The sequence below is a fragment of the Chanos chanos genome, chromosome 6 (genome assembly GCF_902362185.1).
Source record: "Chanos chanos chromosome 6, fChaCha1.1, whole genome shotgun sequence".
Lineage (NCBI taxonomy): Eukaryota > Metazoa > Chordata > Actinopteri > Gonorynchiformes > Chanidae > Chanos > Chanos chanos.
Genome location: NC_044500.1, coordinates 46,344,365 through 46,362,283, shown reverse-complemented (window position 1 = coordinate 46,362,283; position 17,919 = coordinate 46,344,365). Strand labels below are relative to the sequence as shown.

Below are 17,919 nucleotides of genomic sequence, written 5' to 3'. Positions count from 1 at the left end.
ATATTAGAAGTTCTGTGGTCTTTTGTCCTTGAATAATTTAAGGCTTATCTGTAGTGCTCAAAATCTACCATTTATATTTCTGAGTTGCAGTAATATCATTCTCAAATGATTTCATTTACCTACTTAATCTTTGATTTTAAGAAAGCTTGTTCCTAATCTTGCTCAAAAGCATGTTGTTTCTTTGCCAAAAATTGCTTGTATTAATAGGAGTGAGTTAACAGGACAGGGCACATGATCCTGGAGGAAATCCGAGATAATTAGACTACATCTTAACTGTGGTCTTGTGGCTGACACCCGGCCAAGATCATTTGTGTTTTCTGTTGCTCTGAAAACTAATCTGCTGTGCTTAAACTTCAGAGGCTTAGCTCTGCTTTTTTTTCTTTTTCTTTGTTGTGAAACTTGACTTTTTCTAGTGGATATCAGGCATGTTGGTCAGAGAGCTGTAAGTGCAAAGGCAAAAAAAAAAAAAAGACAAAAGACAAAAACAAACCAAAACACAGGTTTGAACAGTCCTGTAAACTTTCTCCACTTACTCATTACACTGCAATACCACAAAAAAAGGAAATTGTATATAATAACTTGCATCTTTAATCTTCTCCAATGTCTCTCTGATGATAATTTCTTTCTGTGAGAACAGTTAATTTAAATAGAGAGAGATATTGTCAATATTTCTGAGACCACCATTAACGTTAAAAAGAGAAACTCATCATTAATGTCCTTGAAAAACACTTCTCAGGACTCTCTTGGATGTTCTTTATAACTTTTCAAATAAAGTGTTTTTTATGGAAAGTCTTACTTGTCTTTTGATGCAACAGTTCTGCCAGTTTAAGTTACCTTTCCTGTGAAGCTGACTAAAGTGATGTTTTGTACTTGCGCTGAAATGGGTGTTGTTGAATTCCTCACAATCACATCTTTTTGTACAAATCAAAGAATACCCACACAAATCATGGCCTTTAAGATCATAATGAAAACGTAATGATGTCGCTTAGTAAGTGATCTGTGTGACGATTTGAAAGGTCTGTATTCATTAAATCCAACCATTAAAAACAAAGCAAAACTCTTCTATCATGCACAGTATTTACCCGCAGTACTTGCTTTAAATTAGACTATTTATAACAAATACTTACCGGTGCTCAAAGTTTACAACCTCATCAAAGTAAAGATATTCATTAAGCCAAAATACAAAGGCATTTTTACTCAAAGCTCAGACTAATTTTTTTTACTGTTCCACCGGCTGCTTCTTCAAAAGAACCTTGAATATATAATATACTTTAGTGCCTTGTTGCTTTTGTTGTTATTTGTTTGTTCGATTTAGCAGTAAAAAGTTTGAGAGAAGATTTGGTATTGTGACAACATATCAAAGTAAGGGCCCTCCATTAGGACTGATCCACCCTGGTTGTGATTCACAATTCAGAGACCTGAGAGCACCGCAAAGTCTTTGCCTCATCTTACGATCATTAACGATACCGATTCCAATATAAATCCTTCAAAAGCCATAACATCCAACTCATGGATCATCTGGGTCTTTAGGACTAGACTAATTATCTCCTGTCACTTCATTCAAATCCCTTTGCTGACGCTCCCCAACCTTACACGCTGGGAATTATCCCTTGTTAGACCGCTTAGCGGGATATATAACCATTGCCGTAGTGTCTAAGGTGGAAAAAGGGCGAGCAGACAGTCTCAACTCTTAAACCTTCTTCCCTGTTTGGTTGACATTTTCAACAGGCAAAGATGAACGGCACTGAAGGAACCAACTTCTACATCCCCATGTCCAACCGGACCGGGCTAGTGAGGAGTCCTTTTGAATACCCTCAGTACTATTTGGCAGAACCATGGCAGTTCAAACTGCTAGCCATCTACATGTTCTTCCTTATCTGCTTTGGGCTACCTATCAACGGTCTCACGCTGGTGGTAACAGCCCAGCACAAAAAACTGAGACAGCCTCTCAACTTCATTTTGGTCAACCTGGCTGTGGCTGGCATGATCATGGTCTGCTTTGGATTTACTGTCACTTTCTACACTGCCATCAATGGCTACTTCGCATTGGGCCCAACAGCGTGTGCTATTGAAGGTTTCATGGCTACACTTGGAGGTAAGACTGTACATCTTCTAATGTATTTACCTCGAATCAGAGTTCCATTTCAAGAATGCATAATTATTGAATCAAATTTCAAGCATTTCATTTGTGAATCAAGTTCATTTGTCAATCCTGGTGAACCCTTCTCAGGTGAATTTGGAAAAAAAACAAAAACAAAAACAACTGTTCAGTTAGTTGGGTCTTAAGTTTAGATCAAAACAGGTGTCTGAATCCAGCTCTCTCTTCTACTACAAAACAACAGGTCAGGTCTCCCTGTGGTCCCTGGTAGTACTGGCCATTGAGAGATACATCGTTGTTTGCAAGCCAATGGGCAGCTTCAAATTCGGGGCCAACCATGCCATGGCTGGCATCGGCTTCACGTGGATCATGGCTTGCAGTTGTGCCGTTCCCCCATTGTTTGGTTGGTCCAGGTAAACCTGATGACTATCTTTGACATTGGCGGGGAGAATATAAATGATTAGTTGCAAATAGAAGGATTCGTTTCTTCAGCTCCTAATTACTGCCTTAAGGTCTGGATTTGGCTTGTAATGTAGGACGGAATAATATCATCAATGTTCTTCACAGGTACATCCCTGAGGGCATGCAGTGTTCCTGTGGACCTGACTATTACACTCTGAACCCTGCCTACAACAACGAGTCCTATGTCATGTACATGTTCTGCTGCCACTTCTGCTTTCCAGTTACAACGATTTTCTTCACTTATGGTCGACTTGTGTGCACAGTCAAAGCGGTATGAGAACTTTGACTGGGGTCTTTCAGTTTCCTACTTCACTGCTTCCTGTGCCTTGCCCCATTTAGTAGTTATTTCAATGTCAGAAAAACATGAACTACTGTAGCACTCTCATTGAGAACAATGGCAGAGTTTTCAAATACGGTTACTTAACAGTATTTAGTGAAGTAAATATCTTCACTAAAAACAGTCATCATCATCATCATCAATATAACATTCATTGTTAAATTTTGCATGAATATTTAACTAGATAAGCAGTGAACTGATTGTTATAACATACCTTATATCAAGTTCTTTATTGGTCACATGCACACTAGGAACAGTGAGCAGTGAAATTCAACTTCTGCATTTAACCCAATCCTATAGACACACACACTAGGATCAGTGTGCACACACACATTGGGATCAGTGAGTACACACACACTAAGAGCAGGAGCAGTGCACATCTGTGGGACCGTGCCAGGGGAGCAGTTGGGGGTTAAGTACCTTGCTTAAGGGCACTTCAACCGTGGGTGTTGAGGGAGGGGAGAGCGCTCTTTATTCACTCCCCCTGCCCACAAATTTTTCTCCCGCTGGTCCAGGGGATTGTAATGTGGTATTTGTAAGATTCTCTTGCTCAGTTCTCTTTCTCAACCCAACCAACAGGCAGCAGCTTCTCAGCAGGAGTCTGCATCCACCCAGAAGGCTGAGAAAGAAGTGACCCGAATGGTCATCCTGATGGTTCTGGGTTTCCTTGTGGCCTGGACTCCATACGCTAGTGTTGCCGCCTGGATCTTCTTCAATAAGGGAGCTGCTTTTACTGCCCAGTTCATGGCTGTTCCTGCCTTTTTCTCCAAGAGTTCCGCCTTATTCAATCCCATCATCTATGTTCTCCTCAACAAACAGGTACGCATCACAGGCAAACATTTTGCTTTACTGTTATTAAAGTCCTGAAAACCTGCAAATTCTATCAATGGAATATAATTTCATGTCCTAATCTCACCATTTCCAATCCGTTCCAGTTCCGTAACTGCATGTTGACCACTCTGTTCTGTGGTAAGAACCCTCTTGGTGATGAGGAGTCCTCTACTGTCTCCACCAGCAAAACAGAGGTGTCTTCAGTGTCTCCAGCATAGAGCCCAAATTCACTCTATACATCAAGTCCTCTTGCTACCTTGTCATTTTTAGCCCTCAAAATATGTGAACTGGTTTTTTTTTCTTTTTTCTGTGGCTCAATGGATGTTGGGGCATTTCCCAGTCAGAGTTACAGATTATTATCCAGAACAAATTCTGAAGCCATTATAGTTCTTTGGCTATTTCAGTTTGCCAAAGGATACTGGCATACTACCAAAAATAGTATTGGTCCTGTTGTTAAATGCATGAGAAAAAAACTATATAAAAAAAAAAATCATAGGAAATGAACTTCTGAGTGCTGACTAGAATTTGGACTGTTTCTAATGACCTAATCCGCTTGATTAGGCTGCAACGAAATTTTTAGCTCACGGACATGTCAAAAGCTTTCATGCAAATCTATCTCTTATATGTCTCTAACATTCTCCATTCTCTTTTATTGCTATTGCACTGGGTGGCTGACAATTGTTTTGTTGGCCTTATCTTGTTATCACTCATGTGTATGTATATATGTATATTTTCTAAGAAAAAACAAACAAAAAGAAAGCATTATAATATTAGTGAAATAAATACTGGCATCAGCAATGGCTGTTGTTGTTGTTGTTGTTGTTGTGTTTGTCTGTTCTTCACAATATTATTTTTAGCTGCATAAAGGTTTACACAAACATTTTGTAACCAATGCACTAAATATCTTCATATCTTTGGCTCACAGAAAGTATCAGTCCCTTTGCTTGGCTTACTAATGATGCAGCTTTTTTCCTGTTAACTTAATATTAGATTACATCGGTTTGGTTTGGAGTAAAAAAAAAAAAAAAAAAAAGAACATTTGTCAGCGACAAAATACTTGTAATTCTTGAAACAGCTGTAGATGAGCAGACATGAAAAAAGACGTGAATAAAACTGGTTGAGGTAAGTAATAATCCATTATTTATTTATTTGTTTGTTTGTTTAGTAGTTAGATAGTCAGTCATTCAGTCAGTCCGCTAGTTAGTTAGTTTAGTTAGTTAGTTAGTTAGTTTTCTAGGGACATTTGAAGGAAAAAACATCAGTTCAGCTGAAGTAGGCATATGATCACAGAAAAAGAGTGGGCCAAAGCAGTCCCATAAGTCATAACAGGGTGCTTGAGACCTTTCAGTGTTTGACTCCCTAAAAATGTATAAGTGCCATTGCTGGATATGGCTCACCTCATGATAAGAGTTCTTATCAACTACATATTCAAAAATTTGACAGCAGTAATACTTTTTAAAAAGTGGTATGTCATAAACTGCTAGATTACACATAACTTTTCACAACAGGGGTGATTATTTGATGTGAGAGCACATGGCAAAACTACATTTGCATGAGGTATACTTAACTCATAAAGTGTGCCCACTGACTCCTCCATGTAGATATAAAAGAATTCCACAATTCCACAACGTAGTTATGGCTGGGCTGCTCTCTCACACAGCTCCCAAATCACAGGTTAATGACTGGACTTTAATCTGTCACTTCTACTTCTCTCGGCTTAGAAAATGAAAGGACGTCTTCTTCTCTCTCCATCCTGTTTACATTTGGCTGACTTCCATTAATCTGTTGGAGCTGTATAAAAACACCACCTTGGCACGCCAAGACACAGGAGGGGCATAAAACGCCTCCAACAGAAACAGCTTCTTCGGTGGTTTTAGCATCTCTCCTTGCACCTGCACAAGCCAAACAAACATGAACGGCACAGAGGGAAACAACTTCTACATCCCCATGTCTAATCGGACGGGGCTCGTGAGGAGCCCTTTCGAATACCCTCAGTACTACTTAGCAGATCCGTGGCAGTTCAAAGCGCTGGCTTTTTACATGTTTTTACTCATCTGTCTCGGTTTTCCCATCAACGGTCTGACCCTGTTGGTCACGGCGCAGCACAAAAAGCTTAGACAGCCTCTGAACTTTATTTTGGTCAACCTGGCTGTGGCTGGCATGATCATGGTCTGTTTTGGATTCACCATCACGATCACTTCAGCTGTTAACGGCTACTTCATCTTTGGACCAACCGGCTGCGCTGTAGAGGGATTCATGGCAACACTTGGAGGTCAGAAATTAGTGACTTTAACCAAACCAAGAAACTGACTCTTTAACAAGCTACTTTGTCTGATACATTAAATACTGTTTTAAAGTGTGTAAGGTTGATGTATATTGTAACTCCTTGTGAACAGACTAGTCTTCAAAAGAAGCTATTTGTAGGTTTAACTGTTATCAGTAATCATTTCCGTTGAACCTGCTCTCGCACAAAATTCACTTTCCCTTCTATTGCAGGTCAGGTTGCTCTCTGGTCATTGGTGGTTCTGGCCATTGAGAGATACATAGTGGTCTGTAAGCCAATGGGAAGCTTTAAATTCTCCTCCAGTCATGCGCTGGCAGGCATTGCCTTTACCTGGGTCATGGCATTGAGCTGTGCCGCCCCTCCACTGGTGGGCTGGTCCAGGTCAGTATCTTTTTGTATTGTTATAATATTTTGTATTGCTCTACTATCAGCAAGACAATAGTGTTGAGAAAGATCTATCTGTGAATCTTGCTAAGGACCCTCCAGCCTTTATTCAGACATACCATGAAGCATAGTCTTGCTGTCATTTAGAAGTATATGTACCTCTGTCTGATCATGGATATTGATGCTGTTAGTTATAAGTTTGTCTGTACTCATCTCTAGATGTCTTTTTTTCCTCCTCCAATCAGGTATATTCCAGAGGGAATGCAGTGTTCCTGTGGACCTGATTACTACACCCTTAACCCTGATTTCAACAATGAATCCTATGTCATTTACATGTTTGTTTGTCATTTCGTTATACCGGTCACTATCATCTTCTTCACTTATGGACGGCTGGTGTGCACAGTCAAAGCGGTGAGAAACTTTCAAAAATATTCTATCGCAAAAACAAAAAAATGTTTCAAAATCAACGAGGTACATAGAAAATTGTACAAACATAACGGGCATTATCTGTAGCCACAAAATTTACTCTCTTTCTTGGTTTCGTCATTCTTTTTTTCCCCTATCACCATTTCTGCATCTTTCTCTTTTTTCTCTCCTTAGGCTGCAGCTACGCAGCAGGACTCTGCATCCACCCAGAAGGCTGAGAAGGAAGTGACACGGATGGTCATCCTGATGGTTCTGGGTTTCCTTGTGGCCTGGACTCCATACGCTAGTGTTGCCGCCTGGATCTTTCTCAATAAGGGAGCTGCTTTCTCTGCCCAGTTCATGGCTGTTCCTGCCTTTTTCTCCAAGAGCTCGTCCATATTCAACCCCATCATCTATGTTCTCCTCAACAAACAGGTGAGTCAAGCAATAAATTGAGCTACCTGTTTCGTTTTTACACAGTACTATGTTATCAGATTGTGTAACTCTAATTTCAAATGTCACTTTACAATGGATAGTTACTGTTAGAGATCTCTCTCTCTCTATATATCTCTCTCCAGTTCCGTAACTGCATGCTGACCACGCTGTTCTGTGGTAAGAACCCTCTTGGCGAAGAGGAGTCGTCTACTGTGTCCACCAGCAAAACAGAAGTGTCCTCAGTTTCCCCGGCATAGTGACGCTGACATCCTATCATATCACTCCTGTCTCACCCCGGCTCGTTCTCACCTGGCTTTTTATGAATGCTAAATATCTAGGGTTTCTCAGGTTGTACTTTCAAAATTTGTCTACCTTTTACCAATCAGTTTCACCTGTGTTGTGTAGTTTGCCCTCATACATTTCCAGGGATTTCCTTAGTGTACAAGGCCATGGCAGTCTCTGGGTACAGACACAATTACTGGAACTAATGAGATCAAGTGATCAGAGGCTTACAGTAGTATTAGTGAAGGGTAGTTTCACACAGGAGCTGTGACACAAGATGAAGATCTGGTTAAGCCAGTTAACAAGGTGCTTGTTCAATTAAGGCCCAGTGCGCTTGGTTGCTCTTTGTGGACAGGCAGTGCATCAACTCCATGATCTCTCCCTGCTGGTGAATTTATGACAACCCTTTTGATCATCTTGTACAAAGAATTTCACATGTTAACTTTCACAAATATTCTGACTTTGTTTTTTGTTTTTTTTTGTTTGTTTTTTTTAACTAGGTTGTTCCTTCATCCTTTGCTGTACATATATGTATAATACAAAAAAATTGTGAAAGTATGTTAATAAACTTTAATAAACTTATGCATTCCAAAAAAAAAGACATTTCATGTGTTCTGAAACGTAAATTTCTTTTGTGCAAGACAACAGAGTAAAGTCACTGGGGTATTGCTTTTGTCCAACACAACACGCTGATATGTTAAACAAATAATAACAATAACCATTACGGTCCCACTCAGGCGGTGTTGTGCCAACACAAAACTGAAGCACATATATGTTACAATACTGAAAGTTAGTGAGTGGTTCAGCTATTATAATGGTTATACTACTATCTATCTGACAAACTCCTATCCTATCCTATTTTATGAGGAAATGTTATACATTTAGCAAATGAAGAAAAGCACCTGACAATGGAACCACTGGAAGCTCATTATTGTCATTAATGTGAAGGGATAGTATGAAAAGATTCTCAGTGTTGCTGATGTAATAATAGACTTGGCCAGTGACACGTAGTAATTTTCATTGTCCTTGTCCCCTCAAGTAGAAACCATTTACTGCAACTGATAAGATACTAGAGCTTGAATCTAGACAATAAATCACATAAACCAATTTCAAATGTTCAGATTCATTTTCTGCTAGACACAATTCATGATCATTATGTCTGTTTGAAAAAAACAAAACAAAACAACTACAATAACGACAACAGCAACAATTACAGTTACTGATCATCTGGAGAAGAAATTTCTGAACTGATAAATATCTTAAGAGAAAGAAATTTTTGACTCACTCACAGAGAATTTTGTTTTATGTGTCCTATGCAGATATTAATCATAAATTCAGTTGCCAGGAAATTCATCTTAAAACAGATAAACTCAGATGCATTGATGCGAAGCAGTTTTTTGAAACGTCAATAGTCTGTTGTTCTTTTTTATGGTAGTGGCATCACTTTGTCTTTATGAACTGCACTAAGGGTAGAACATCGTTTCTCAAACTCTGGGCTGCGGACCGGCACCGGGGTGGGTGAGGAAACTTCCATGTCCCCGCCGACTTGACTGAACCTCTTGCTTTGAAAATAGTAACGATAGTAACTGCCGGTCTGCAGAGCCCTGCCACTGTGCCAGTTAAATAATGAGTGCTTCTATCACTCACCAGGTGAAAATAGTAACATTTTATTTCACATTTTAAAATGTTAAGCATTCCTGCCTGTGAGAACCTGCTTAAAATGCTATTATTTACACCTGGCGAGTGACAGAAGCACCGAGCATAATTTGACTGGTGCAGTGGAGGGTTTTGCGGACTGGCAGTTTCCTGTCACGGACTGCCACATCATAGCTTGAGAAGAGCTGCTAGAGATCAGCACCACAAGGGGGCTTCCAGTTAATGGAACATCCAAGTAAAATGGGGTTGGAATCAAGGGTTACTTTGCTCCATTCAAAATTGACACCGACATTTTAGTACTTTAACAATATTTTTAATTTCAAAAATGTTGGTGACAGGCTCACATGTAAATATTTTTAGCTTCCTAATGCATTTTTTTTTTTTTAAATACAAGTCTCTCTGTGTTTCATGCTCTTACACTTAAATTCCGCATTTATCCAAGAGGTTCACTAAATCATGGAGACTGTCATATTAAGCAAAATCTTCTGCAGTGTCTGAACAATGACATCAGTGGTTGAAAGAGATGGTTTGTCAAAATTCTTGTGAAACAATGATACTATGCTGATAAGAGAATTTATATTGGTTGGGAAACTGAACAACAACAACAAAAAAAACCCTTTCTCGTCACTGTGGTTCTTTGAGTTAATTAATACCATTTTACTTGAAGGTTAAACGCTCTTAACGACTTTTTCTAATTAAAATACACTCTGTTAACTCTGTTAGCTCCTCTAACGTTTGATATGAAGCAACTGAGAACATGGGAAACATCCTCAAGATGAACGATCAAGAAGCACATGTAAAGATTCAAGCCTCGAAACAGGATCCGTTTTCTGGCTTCCACCTGCGAGTCTAGATGGTAATCCCCGGTGATACAGCCCTCAAGTGACTTAATATCCGAAGTGTGGATTATTTAATTACCACCTATTTTGACTGTCACCTCTCTTAAATCTCACACTCTAATCCAATGCGATGCTTATAAAAAGGGTATAAAACCTCACTCACTTTGTTTAGCACGCAGGGTTGGCAAACGTCGCAAGGAAACAAACGAAACACCTCCATACACACCTCTGTTGTCATCCAGCTAAGAAAAGATGAACGGCACAGAGGGAAACAACTTCTACATCCCCATGTCTAATCGGACGGGGCTCGTGAGGAGCCCTTTCGAATACCCTCAGTACTACTTAGCAGATCCGTGGCAGTTCAAAGTGCTGGCTTTTTACATGTTTTTACTCATCTGTCTCGGTTTTCCCATCAACGGTCTGACCCTGTTGGTCACGGCGCAGCACAAAAAGCTTAGACAGCCTCTGAACTTTATTTTGGTCAACCTGGCTGTGGCTGGCATGATCATGGTCTGTTTTGGATTCACCATCACGATCACTTCAGCTGTTAACGGCTACTTCATCTTTGGACCCACCGGCTGCGCTGTAGAGGGATTCATGGCAACACTTGGAGGTGAGATACTGTCTTCACCAATATTTCTGAGATGAATGAAGAGCATATAAACTATTACATAAATAAACGAGTGTGCCATTAGACTATGCACTTTTGAATGCACATTAAACTAATCAAATTTCAGAGTTGTTACAAAAAATCAAGGAACAATAGTAAGTGTCCCAAAAAATATTTTGTAACAATAATGTCTGTTATGAATAATTTTTTATGAAGCAATGTAGCAATCTCTTGCCTTTGTCTGAACTGATTTGGTGTCTGATGACTTGTCCTATTGCAGGTCAGGTTGCTCTCTGGTCATTGGTGGTTCTGGCCATTGAGAGATACATAGTGGTTTGTAAGCCAATGGGAAGCTTTAAATTCTCTTCGAGTCATGCTCTGGGAGGCATTGCCTTTACCTGGGTCATGGCATTGAGCTGTGCCGTGCCACCATTGGTTGGCTGGTCCAGGTAAGTCATTTCCTGGTGTTCCTTAGTGGGTTTTTTTGTTATTCCCTTAATTGAAACTGGCAATTTCTAATATTTGGTAACAAGTTCTGTTACAGAACGTTGTTTTCTGAAGAGCTAGACAAAGGTCACATAAAAGAGCTAAACATAAAAGAGCTAAACTTAAAAATGTTTAAAAAACTAAGATTTGAAAACACCATGCTGAAGCTGGAAGATGATTTAACGATTTAATGATCTAATCACCTGTTTATCTGATCTAATTGACTAATAGTTTCGTTAAAAACTCATGCATTACTATAGAGAGCGTAATTCTTTTTCTCTTGTTTTTCGAATAAACCCATGATCCATGACTGTGTTGTCTACGCAGGTACATCCCTGAGGGCATGCAGTGTTCCTGTGGACCTGACTATTACACTCTGAACCCTGCCTACAACAACGAGTCCTACGTCATCTACATGTTTGTTTGTCATTTCTTCGTACCGGTCACCATCATCTTCTTCACATATGGGCGGCTAGTGTGCACAGTCAAAGCGGTGAGGAACGCTGACTCATTTGGAACAATACTGTGTGTGTGTGGCATGCTTATTAGACAGCCAAGCTGAGTTCAACGTATTTCGTCCTTAAGTATTCAAATCAGTGAGGAGGAGTTGCTGAATTAGGATGGACATCTTCTTCAATTTGACAAATGAAATGTTTTTATCTTCCAATAATTTCCAAAAATTACAAATTCTTTACTTGGCATTGGTGACCAAAACATACGCACAGCGCACATGTATCATAAAAGTCCCTAAAAGATCTATTTCTTAACAATCCTTTGACTGCTTTCCTTTTATTTCTCAGGCTGCAGCCTCCCAGCAGGAGTCTGCATCCACCCAGAAGGCTGAGAAGGAAGTGACCCGAATGGTCATCCTGATGGTTCTGGGTTTCCTTGTAGCCTGGACTCCATATGCTAGTGTTGCCGCCTGGATCTTCTTCAATAAGGGAGCTGCTTTCTCTGCCCAGTTCATGGCTCTTCCTGCCTTTTTCTCCAAGAGCTCGTCCATATTCAACCCCATCATCTATGTTCTCCTCAACAAACAGGTGAATCATCTTGTCATCTTGGGCATTTAGATGTTCTTGCTTCATAGTGTTGTGAAGCTGTTAGCTTAGCTTTTTGCCCATTCAGATATGAAAATATGTAAACTGTTGAAATCTAAAATGTAAGGACATTTATTATTTGTGTGAAGTGGGGAATTGTCTTTCTCATCACTAACTTCTCTCTTTATCACTCTTCTCTCTCTCTCTTTCTCTCTCTCTCTCTCTCTCTCTCTCTCTCTCTCTGTCTCATTCCAGTTCCGTAACTGCATGCTGACCACTCTGTTCTGTGGTAAGAACCCTCTTGGTGATGAAGAGTCCTCTACTGTCTCCACCAGCAAAACAGAGGTGTCTTCAGTGTCTCCAGCATAGAGCAGTTCAACCTTTGAAACATTTTTGCTCGAAACTGTACCCGTTTACACTGCTTAAAACTCGACAAAGGTCTTTTGTCTGCGTTTATCTTGATGACCATTCATGCTGAACTGCTTATTTTTCTGAACTGATTTGAAATGGCTTTCTTTGTTTTACTGGATGTTTCACACTCTGTTTGTATGTACAGACATGACAGATGAATATTTTGTTTCCATGTTGCATTATCATTCTGTACAGACTAGTGCTTCATAAATAAATGCATTTAAAAAAAAAGGCAACATGTGAAATATTTCTGTTCATATGACCTCCCATGCACCCGACAGGACGACTAAGGAACCCATGAGAAACGCTAACACTTCATGCGTCTCTAATCCAATTAAGATTAAACACAAATCCCGCCACCCTCTCACAATCCAGCCGTCTAATCCAATGTGTGGAGCCTAAGGAGCATGACACTACACCAAACATACGGAGGGAAATGGTTTCTGCCACTTTACCTGTTGGTCTTTGGAATGACGACTTCTGCTGCTTTAAACAAGAGCTAGCGTATTTCTCTCACACAATTTATAACACCTGAAAACAAAAACAACAACAAAAAAAAACATGACATAGATGATTTTAATATGGATCTGTTATATATGGAGACATTAGGAACTGGATGATTACGTTTGTTTTGATGTTCCGTAATAGAATCACGTTCACAAGAGGAAGTCGGAGGAGGAGGGAAGAAAACAAACAAAAGACGGAGATCAATCCCAAACAGACAACCACTCAAACGAACAAACACCAAGAAAACAAACAAAAGACAGAGATCAATCCCAATCAGACAACCACTCAAACGAACAAACACCAAGAAAACAAACAAAAGACAGAGATCAATCCTAAACAGACAACCACTAAAACGAACAAACACCAAGAAAACAAACAAAAGACAGAGATCAATCCCAAACAGACAACCACTCAAACGAACAAACACCAAGAAAACAAACAAAAGACAGAGATCAATCCCAAACAGACAACCACTCAAATGAACAAACACCAAGAACACAAACAAAAGACAGAGATCAATCCCAAACAAACACCAATATCAGCAACAGCAACGGCAAAACCGCTCAGAAGAAGTTTACAGTCGGTTTCAGCCTATTGTGTAAACACTGTTGACAATATATCTCAGTAAATGACAGATCAGTTAGCCTTTATCTCAGAGGATAAAGGATCTTGAAACATTGGCGGCTTAGCCTAATCCATATCTATTATATCCATAGCCTTCAGGTCTTGCCTTAGTGAATTAGCTAGCTAGCTAGCCAACACCAGATGCCAACGATGACAAGTCCTGTAACCGGTGTGTGCTCTCTCTCTCTCTCTCTCTCTCTCTCTTTTTTCTTTCTCTCGTGCTCACACAAAGTATGCACGTTCCAAGTAGAGTGAAGTCGATCTGCTGCTTGAATGACACACAGAGGACCCAAAACATACTTGTGTTTTTGATCAACGATATCATGTTATTTTTGAGGGCTTTAATGCATGATCGGAATGACAGATGAATAAATCTGGGGCTATTTTTTTTATTATTCTTATAAAAAAAAAAAAAAAGATCCAGGGCTATTCACAAAACATTCGGGGCTGTAGCTTCGGACGCCCATGCCTAACGACACCACTGCTTTATCTTTATATTCATATTTTTATCTATGTTGGTGTATGTATATGCGCGTAAGACAGCAATTTCAACTTTTATATACTCATACATAACAACTTATTGCAATATTCTGTTCTTAAATATGCTGAAAAGTTGTGTGTGTAAAGACTTACCTCACAGTCAAGTACGGAATGTCTGTTCCCATTGGCCAGAATTCAGGGCAAACAGCACTGAATGCCTTCAGACTAATTCTACTCATCTAAGTGCAGCACAGAACTGGAGAAGAGCATACATTGGATACAGCATACAGCGAGCATACAGAGTCGAATCTGACCCCATAATTTAACCTTTAACCTTACTACATCACAAACCTTAACCTACAACCAGAGAGACTGAAATTTTGAAAAATTGTGACCTAACGTGTTTTCATTCATTCATTCGTTTTTACTTAATTATCACACACTTCTCAGTAGTTGCCAAATTTTTTGATCGATTTTAAATTTACATTGAATTTACTTGTCAAAATCTATTCATTCTGACACAGAGGCGATCTGAAATGTATAGAAGATGTCTGCAGGGTTAGAGTTAGGAGTCTGGAGTTCAGCTCTGTTCTGGTGTCTTCATGCAGATCCACATGCATGTACACTACAGATTCACTCTGTACACTACAGAACACACTAGGGCTCAAAAGCATGCCATAATCTGATTTGTAGAGTTGTACTTGTGCAGGTGACCTGAAAAAGACCAGGTCGGAAGCTTGACACTGACGAAAACTCACTGGATTTGGATGGTCGTTCAGTTGCAAGAGTGACCTGGGTCTATGCGGTTACCTGGGTCTGTGAGGTCATTTATGATTGGAAAAGCAGCAGAAAGAGTCTCCGTCCAGTCTCTAATGCAGTTTATCTTCAATACCACAACACTGGCGCAGGAGATGGCCGGTGGTAGAGTGGCGGATGGGATTTCAGGACATTCTCTCCAAGGCTCCTCTCTCCCCTGTTTCGCTCGGTTTTTGCTTTATTTGAAAGAGACAAGAGATTTGGGGGATAGATCAGGCACTAAGTGTTTGATCTGGCCGGGGTGGTTTTAGAGGGCTGTCCCAGTCACTGATACCCGAGCATCTGCCGCAGAGGATGATGACTGAAACACAGCTGAGAATCTGTGTGGACTGCACGGTTGAGAAAAAAAAAACCCCACAAAACGGGCACACGGGCCCTTCATTAGGCCCTTATTATGGATACACAGTGATGAGTTTGTTTCACCATATCAGATCTGTTTGGCTCTGTCAATAGTCTAACCAAGAAAGACTTGTTTATATGTTTAAAATAACATTCTACTTGTACATCATGCAATAATTCAAAATACCTGTTTTGATATACATATAATGTAACTTCATTCCTGTGAGGATATAACATGAACTCCTGAACCCTCTCTCTCTCTGTGTGTGTGTGTGTGTGTGTGAAGGTAATCACATAGCTTAACTTGTACAATAAAGCACACAAACAGGAAATTAGTTTAAAAAGATTTGTCTCTTGATCTGCCAAACGTCTGAACTTGACTTACCTAACTTACCTGAACTTGATTTACTTGGACACTCCTATTAGAAACCAGGGAAGTCATACATCTGCTTAGATCATTCCTTTTTTATCTTATTTTGTCAATAATTAGGGATTTTACATGACCAACGGAATTCCAGAGGAAATTCTGAAGAGGTGCGACAGATGGAAGAGCAATGTTTCTCAGCTTAATTGGCAATTTGTACCTTTGCTCCCTGCAAGAAAAATGTTTAAGCTGTGTGGTATCACTGGCTTAAAAGACTCTGTTTTTAGTAATGACAGAAAGCTGCAGATTTTCAGGTTCAATAAAGGCTACTCAGAACAGATGGATGAACAGAATGAAGAGCCTAGAGTAGAGGAGGGAGGGAGGGAGGGAGAGAGGGAGAGGGAGGGAGAGAGCGAGAGAGGGAGGGGGAGATGGACGGGCCTGGGGTCAGAATAATCTCCATCATGCTTACGCTTGGACCGGGCTAATATGCACTGCCTCGCTAAAGTGTCATCTGTTCGTGTCGGCCCGTAATTAGCTTCTCTCTCAATAAAGGTTTCCCCGGAGAGGACCTGCTGAACAGCATCACTCTCCTGGCCCTTGTCTGGTCGCTCAGAGAGAATGCTGAATCTGTTGCCGTGGAATTGACTGTCAAATCGAGTAATAAAAGCCAACCTCTTGCTGTGGGGTTTTTAACATCCTGTTAATGAGCTTTACAGCTCCTGCAGGTGATGAATGAAAGAACTTTGGAACACTCTCTCATTTAAAGGAAAAAAAAAGAAGGGTAGAGCAGGAGCTCTTAAACTTTTCTGGGTCACGGACCCGTTGGGAATCTGATGAAAAGCTATGGAACCCTTACCAAGAGCATTCGAACACAACAGTTCTTTCTTTCTGTCTTTCTTTCTTTTCACACGGACAGTTTTCAAAGTAACGGGAGGGGAATCTTGGACACTTAAATTGTTTCGTGGAAAAAGGCCGATCGAACCCCATGCTGTAGAACTAGCCATGTGTAAACAAGTGCACCGGATAGAAGAAGGAAATAAAACCTTACGTTATGGGAAAATAATAGTAGATATGTGTATATGAGGATACTTTTTAATAGTTTGCTGATTATTAAGGCTCAGTTGCCTCCTCTGATACAAGTAAAATTAATAAATAAATTAAAACAAGAATCAAAACGGACATAGCATAATTTTAGGCTTTAGTATGAATTTTAAAATACCAGACATAGTGATTATGTTTAATGTACTGAGAATTGGAATACATTAAACGTCCATTTTTTTTTTTTTTTTTTTTTGCTCTGTAACACAGAGGGATATTCTTGCGAAACCATGTTTTGGGATTTAAAAATGAAAGTCTTCACAATGTTACACGTTGAGAGAAGCGCAGCCACATGACTGAGTCGATTCTGTCCATCCCAACAGGGGAACAGCAGACAGACTAAAGAGAGGGCGACGGGAGTTGAGGAATCTGAAGACGCTCTGAATGAATTCCACGATGATGAGCTCCCCTGCAGAGCTTGTTTTAACTGATTTCATAATGTTTTTCCTAAATTATACAAAAAGTGTCATCATGAGGGAGATCTGTGAGTGCCCTGTTCTCGGTTTTTCGTCAGAGTTTCTATTCATTCCCGCTGGTCCTCGTTTTGTTTCTTATTTTCTCTCCCACTCCCCTACTATCTTTAAGATCCTCTCTCTCTCTCTCTCTCTCTCTCTCTCTCCTCCCACTTTGCCTCTGTCGCTCTCTCTCTCTTACACTCCCACACTCTCTCTGACTTTCAAAACTTAGCATATAATTGTACCCTACATGCAGCTGTGGTGAGTTCTTTGTCGTAAGCTGTAATTTCCCTCTAGCAGGCTAATAACGAGGGATCAAAATGTAGGGTGGGGGGGAGGAGGGGTGGGGTGGGGGGGTGCACCTAATGCTGCAATTTAGTCCTATCACTGCCATGGTTAGTAATGTAGTCATGCCACCTGCAGGTAGTTACCCTCTCTGCAGTAGGTCTGCCAAAGATTGCTTGTTACCATGTGGACAGGACACATCTCTTACAGACAGAGAGGGCTTAATTGCTCCATCCCGCCCCCTTGTTAACGAGACACGGAGGCTAACGACCATCTTTTGCCACTTCTGTCTTTGCTGATCCAAGAGGTTAATTTTGGCCAAGTCAAGAGGCAGGGATGTTTTAAAGTACACTTGCTGGTTAAGGGAGGTAATGGCTTTTGACAAGTTTAG

The 17,919-nt window shown here is 40.2% G+C and overlaps 3 protein-coding genes across 3 annotated transcripts; all 3 read left to right on the top strand.

Annotated features, from left to right (window-relative positions):
* Positions 1 to 1,734: 1,734 nt before the first annotated feature.
* LOC115814195 (green-sensitive opsin-3) lies at positions 1,735 to 3,946 on the top strand. The gene is made up of 5 exons (XM_030776935.1): positions 1,735 to 2,095; positions 2,343 to 2,511; positions 2,666 to 2,831; positions 3,477 to 3,716; positions 3,833 to 3,946. The coding sequence occupies exons 1-5, from the start codon at positions 1,735 to 1,737 to the stop codon at positions 3,944 to 3,946; spliced, it is 1,050 nt and encodes a 349-aa protein (XP_030632795.1).
* A 1,693-nt stretch (positions 3,947 to 5,639) lies between these two features.
* Positions 5,640 to 7,493, top strand: LOC115814194 (green-sensitive opsin-3-like). Its single transcript, XM_030776934.1, has 5 exons — positions 5,640 to 6,000; positions 6,225 to 6,393; positions 6,642 to 6,807; positions 6,997 to 7,236; positions 7,380 to 7,493. The coding sequence occupies exons 1-5, from the start codon at positions 5,640 to 5,642 to the stop codon at positions 7,491 to 7,493; spliced, it is 1,050 nt and encodes a 349-aa protein (XP_030632794.1).
* Positions 7,494 to 10,265: 2,772 nt separating this feature from the next.
* Positions 10,266 to 12,515, top strand: LOC115813729 (green-sensitive opsin-3-like). The gene is made up of 5 exons (XM_030776321.1): positions 10,266 to 10,626; positions 10,904 to 11,072; positions 11,437 to 11,602; positions 11,910 to 12,149; positions 12,402 to 12,515. The coding sequence occupies exons 1-5, from the start codon at positions 10,266 to 10,268 to the stop codon at positions 12,513 to 12,515; spliced, it is 1,050 nt and encodes a 349-aa protein (XP_030632181.1).
* Positions 12,516 to 17,919: the final 5,404 nt, after the last annotated feature.

What these genes read in the sequence shown, in the direction of transcription:
- LOC115814194 (XM_030776934.1), top strand. Translation starts at nt 5,640, where the DNA reads ATGAACGGCACAGAGGGAAACAACTTCTACATCCCCATGTCTAATCGG. An exon ending in ATTCATGGCAACACTTGGAG is followed by an intron (nt 6,001 to 6,224) that starts GTCAGAAATTAG and finishes CTTCTATTGCAG; the next exon opens with GTCAGGTTGCTCTCTGGTCA. An exon ending in CCACTGGTGGGCTGGTCCAG is followed by an intron (nt 6,394 to 6,641) that starts GTCAGTATCTTT and finishes TCCTCCAATCAG; the next exon opens with GTATATTCCAGAGGGAATGC.
- LOC115813729 (XM_030776321.1), top strand. Translation starts at nt 10,266, where the DNA reads ATGAACGGCACAGAGGGAAACAACTTCTACATCCCCATGTCTAATCGG. An exon ending in CCATTGGTTGGCTGGTCCAG is followed by an intron (nt 11,073 to 11,436) that starts GTAAGTCATTTC and finishes TTGTCTACGCAG; the next exon opens with GTACATCCCTGAGGGCATGC. An exon ending in ATGTTCTCCTCAACAAACAG is followed by an intron (nt 12,150 to 12,401) that starts GTGAATCATCTT and finishes GTCTCATTCCAG; the next exon opens with TTCCGTAACTGCATGCTGAC.
- LOC115814195 (XM_030776935.1), top strand. Translation starts at nt 1,735, where the DNA reads ATGAACGGCACTGAAGGAACCAACTTCTACATCCCCATGTCCAACCGG. An exon ending in TTTCATGGCTACACTTGGAG is followed by an intron (nt 2,096 to 2,342) that starts GTAAGACTGTAC and finishes ACAAAACAACAG; the next exon opens with GTCAGGTCTCCCTGTGGTCC. An exon ending in ATGTTCTCCTCAACAAACAG is followed by an intron (nt 3,717 to 3,832) that starts GTACGCATCACA and finishes AATCCGTTCCAG; the next exon opens with TTCCGTAACTGCATGTTGAC.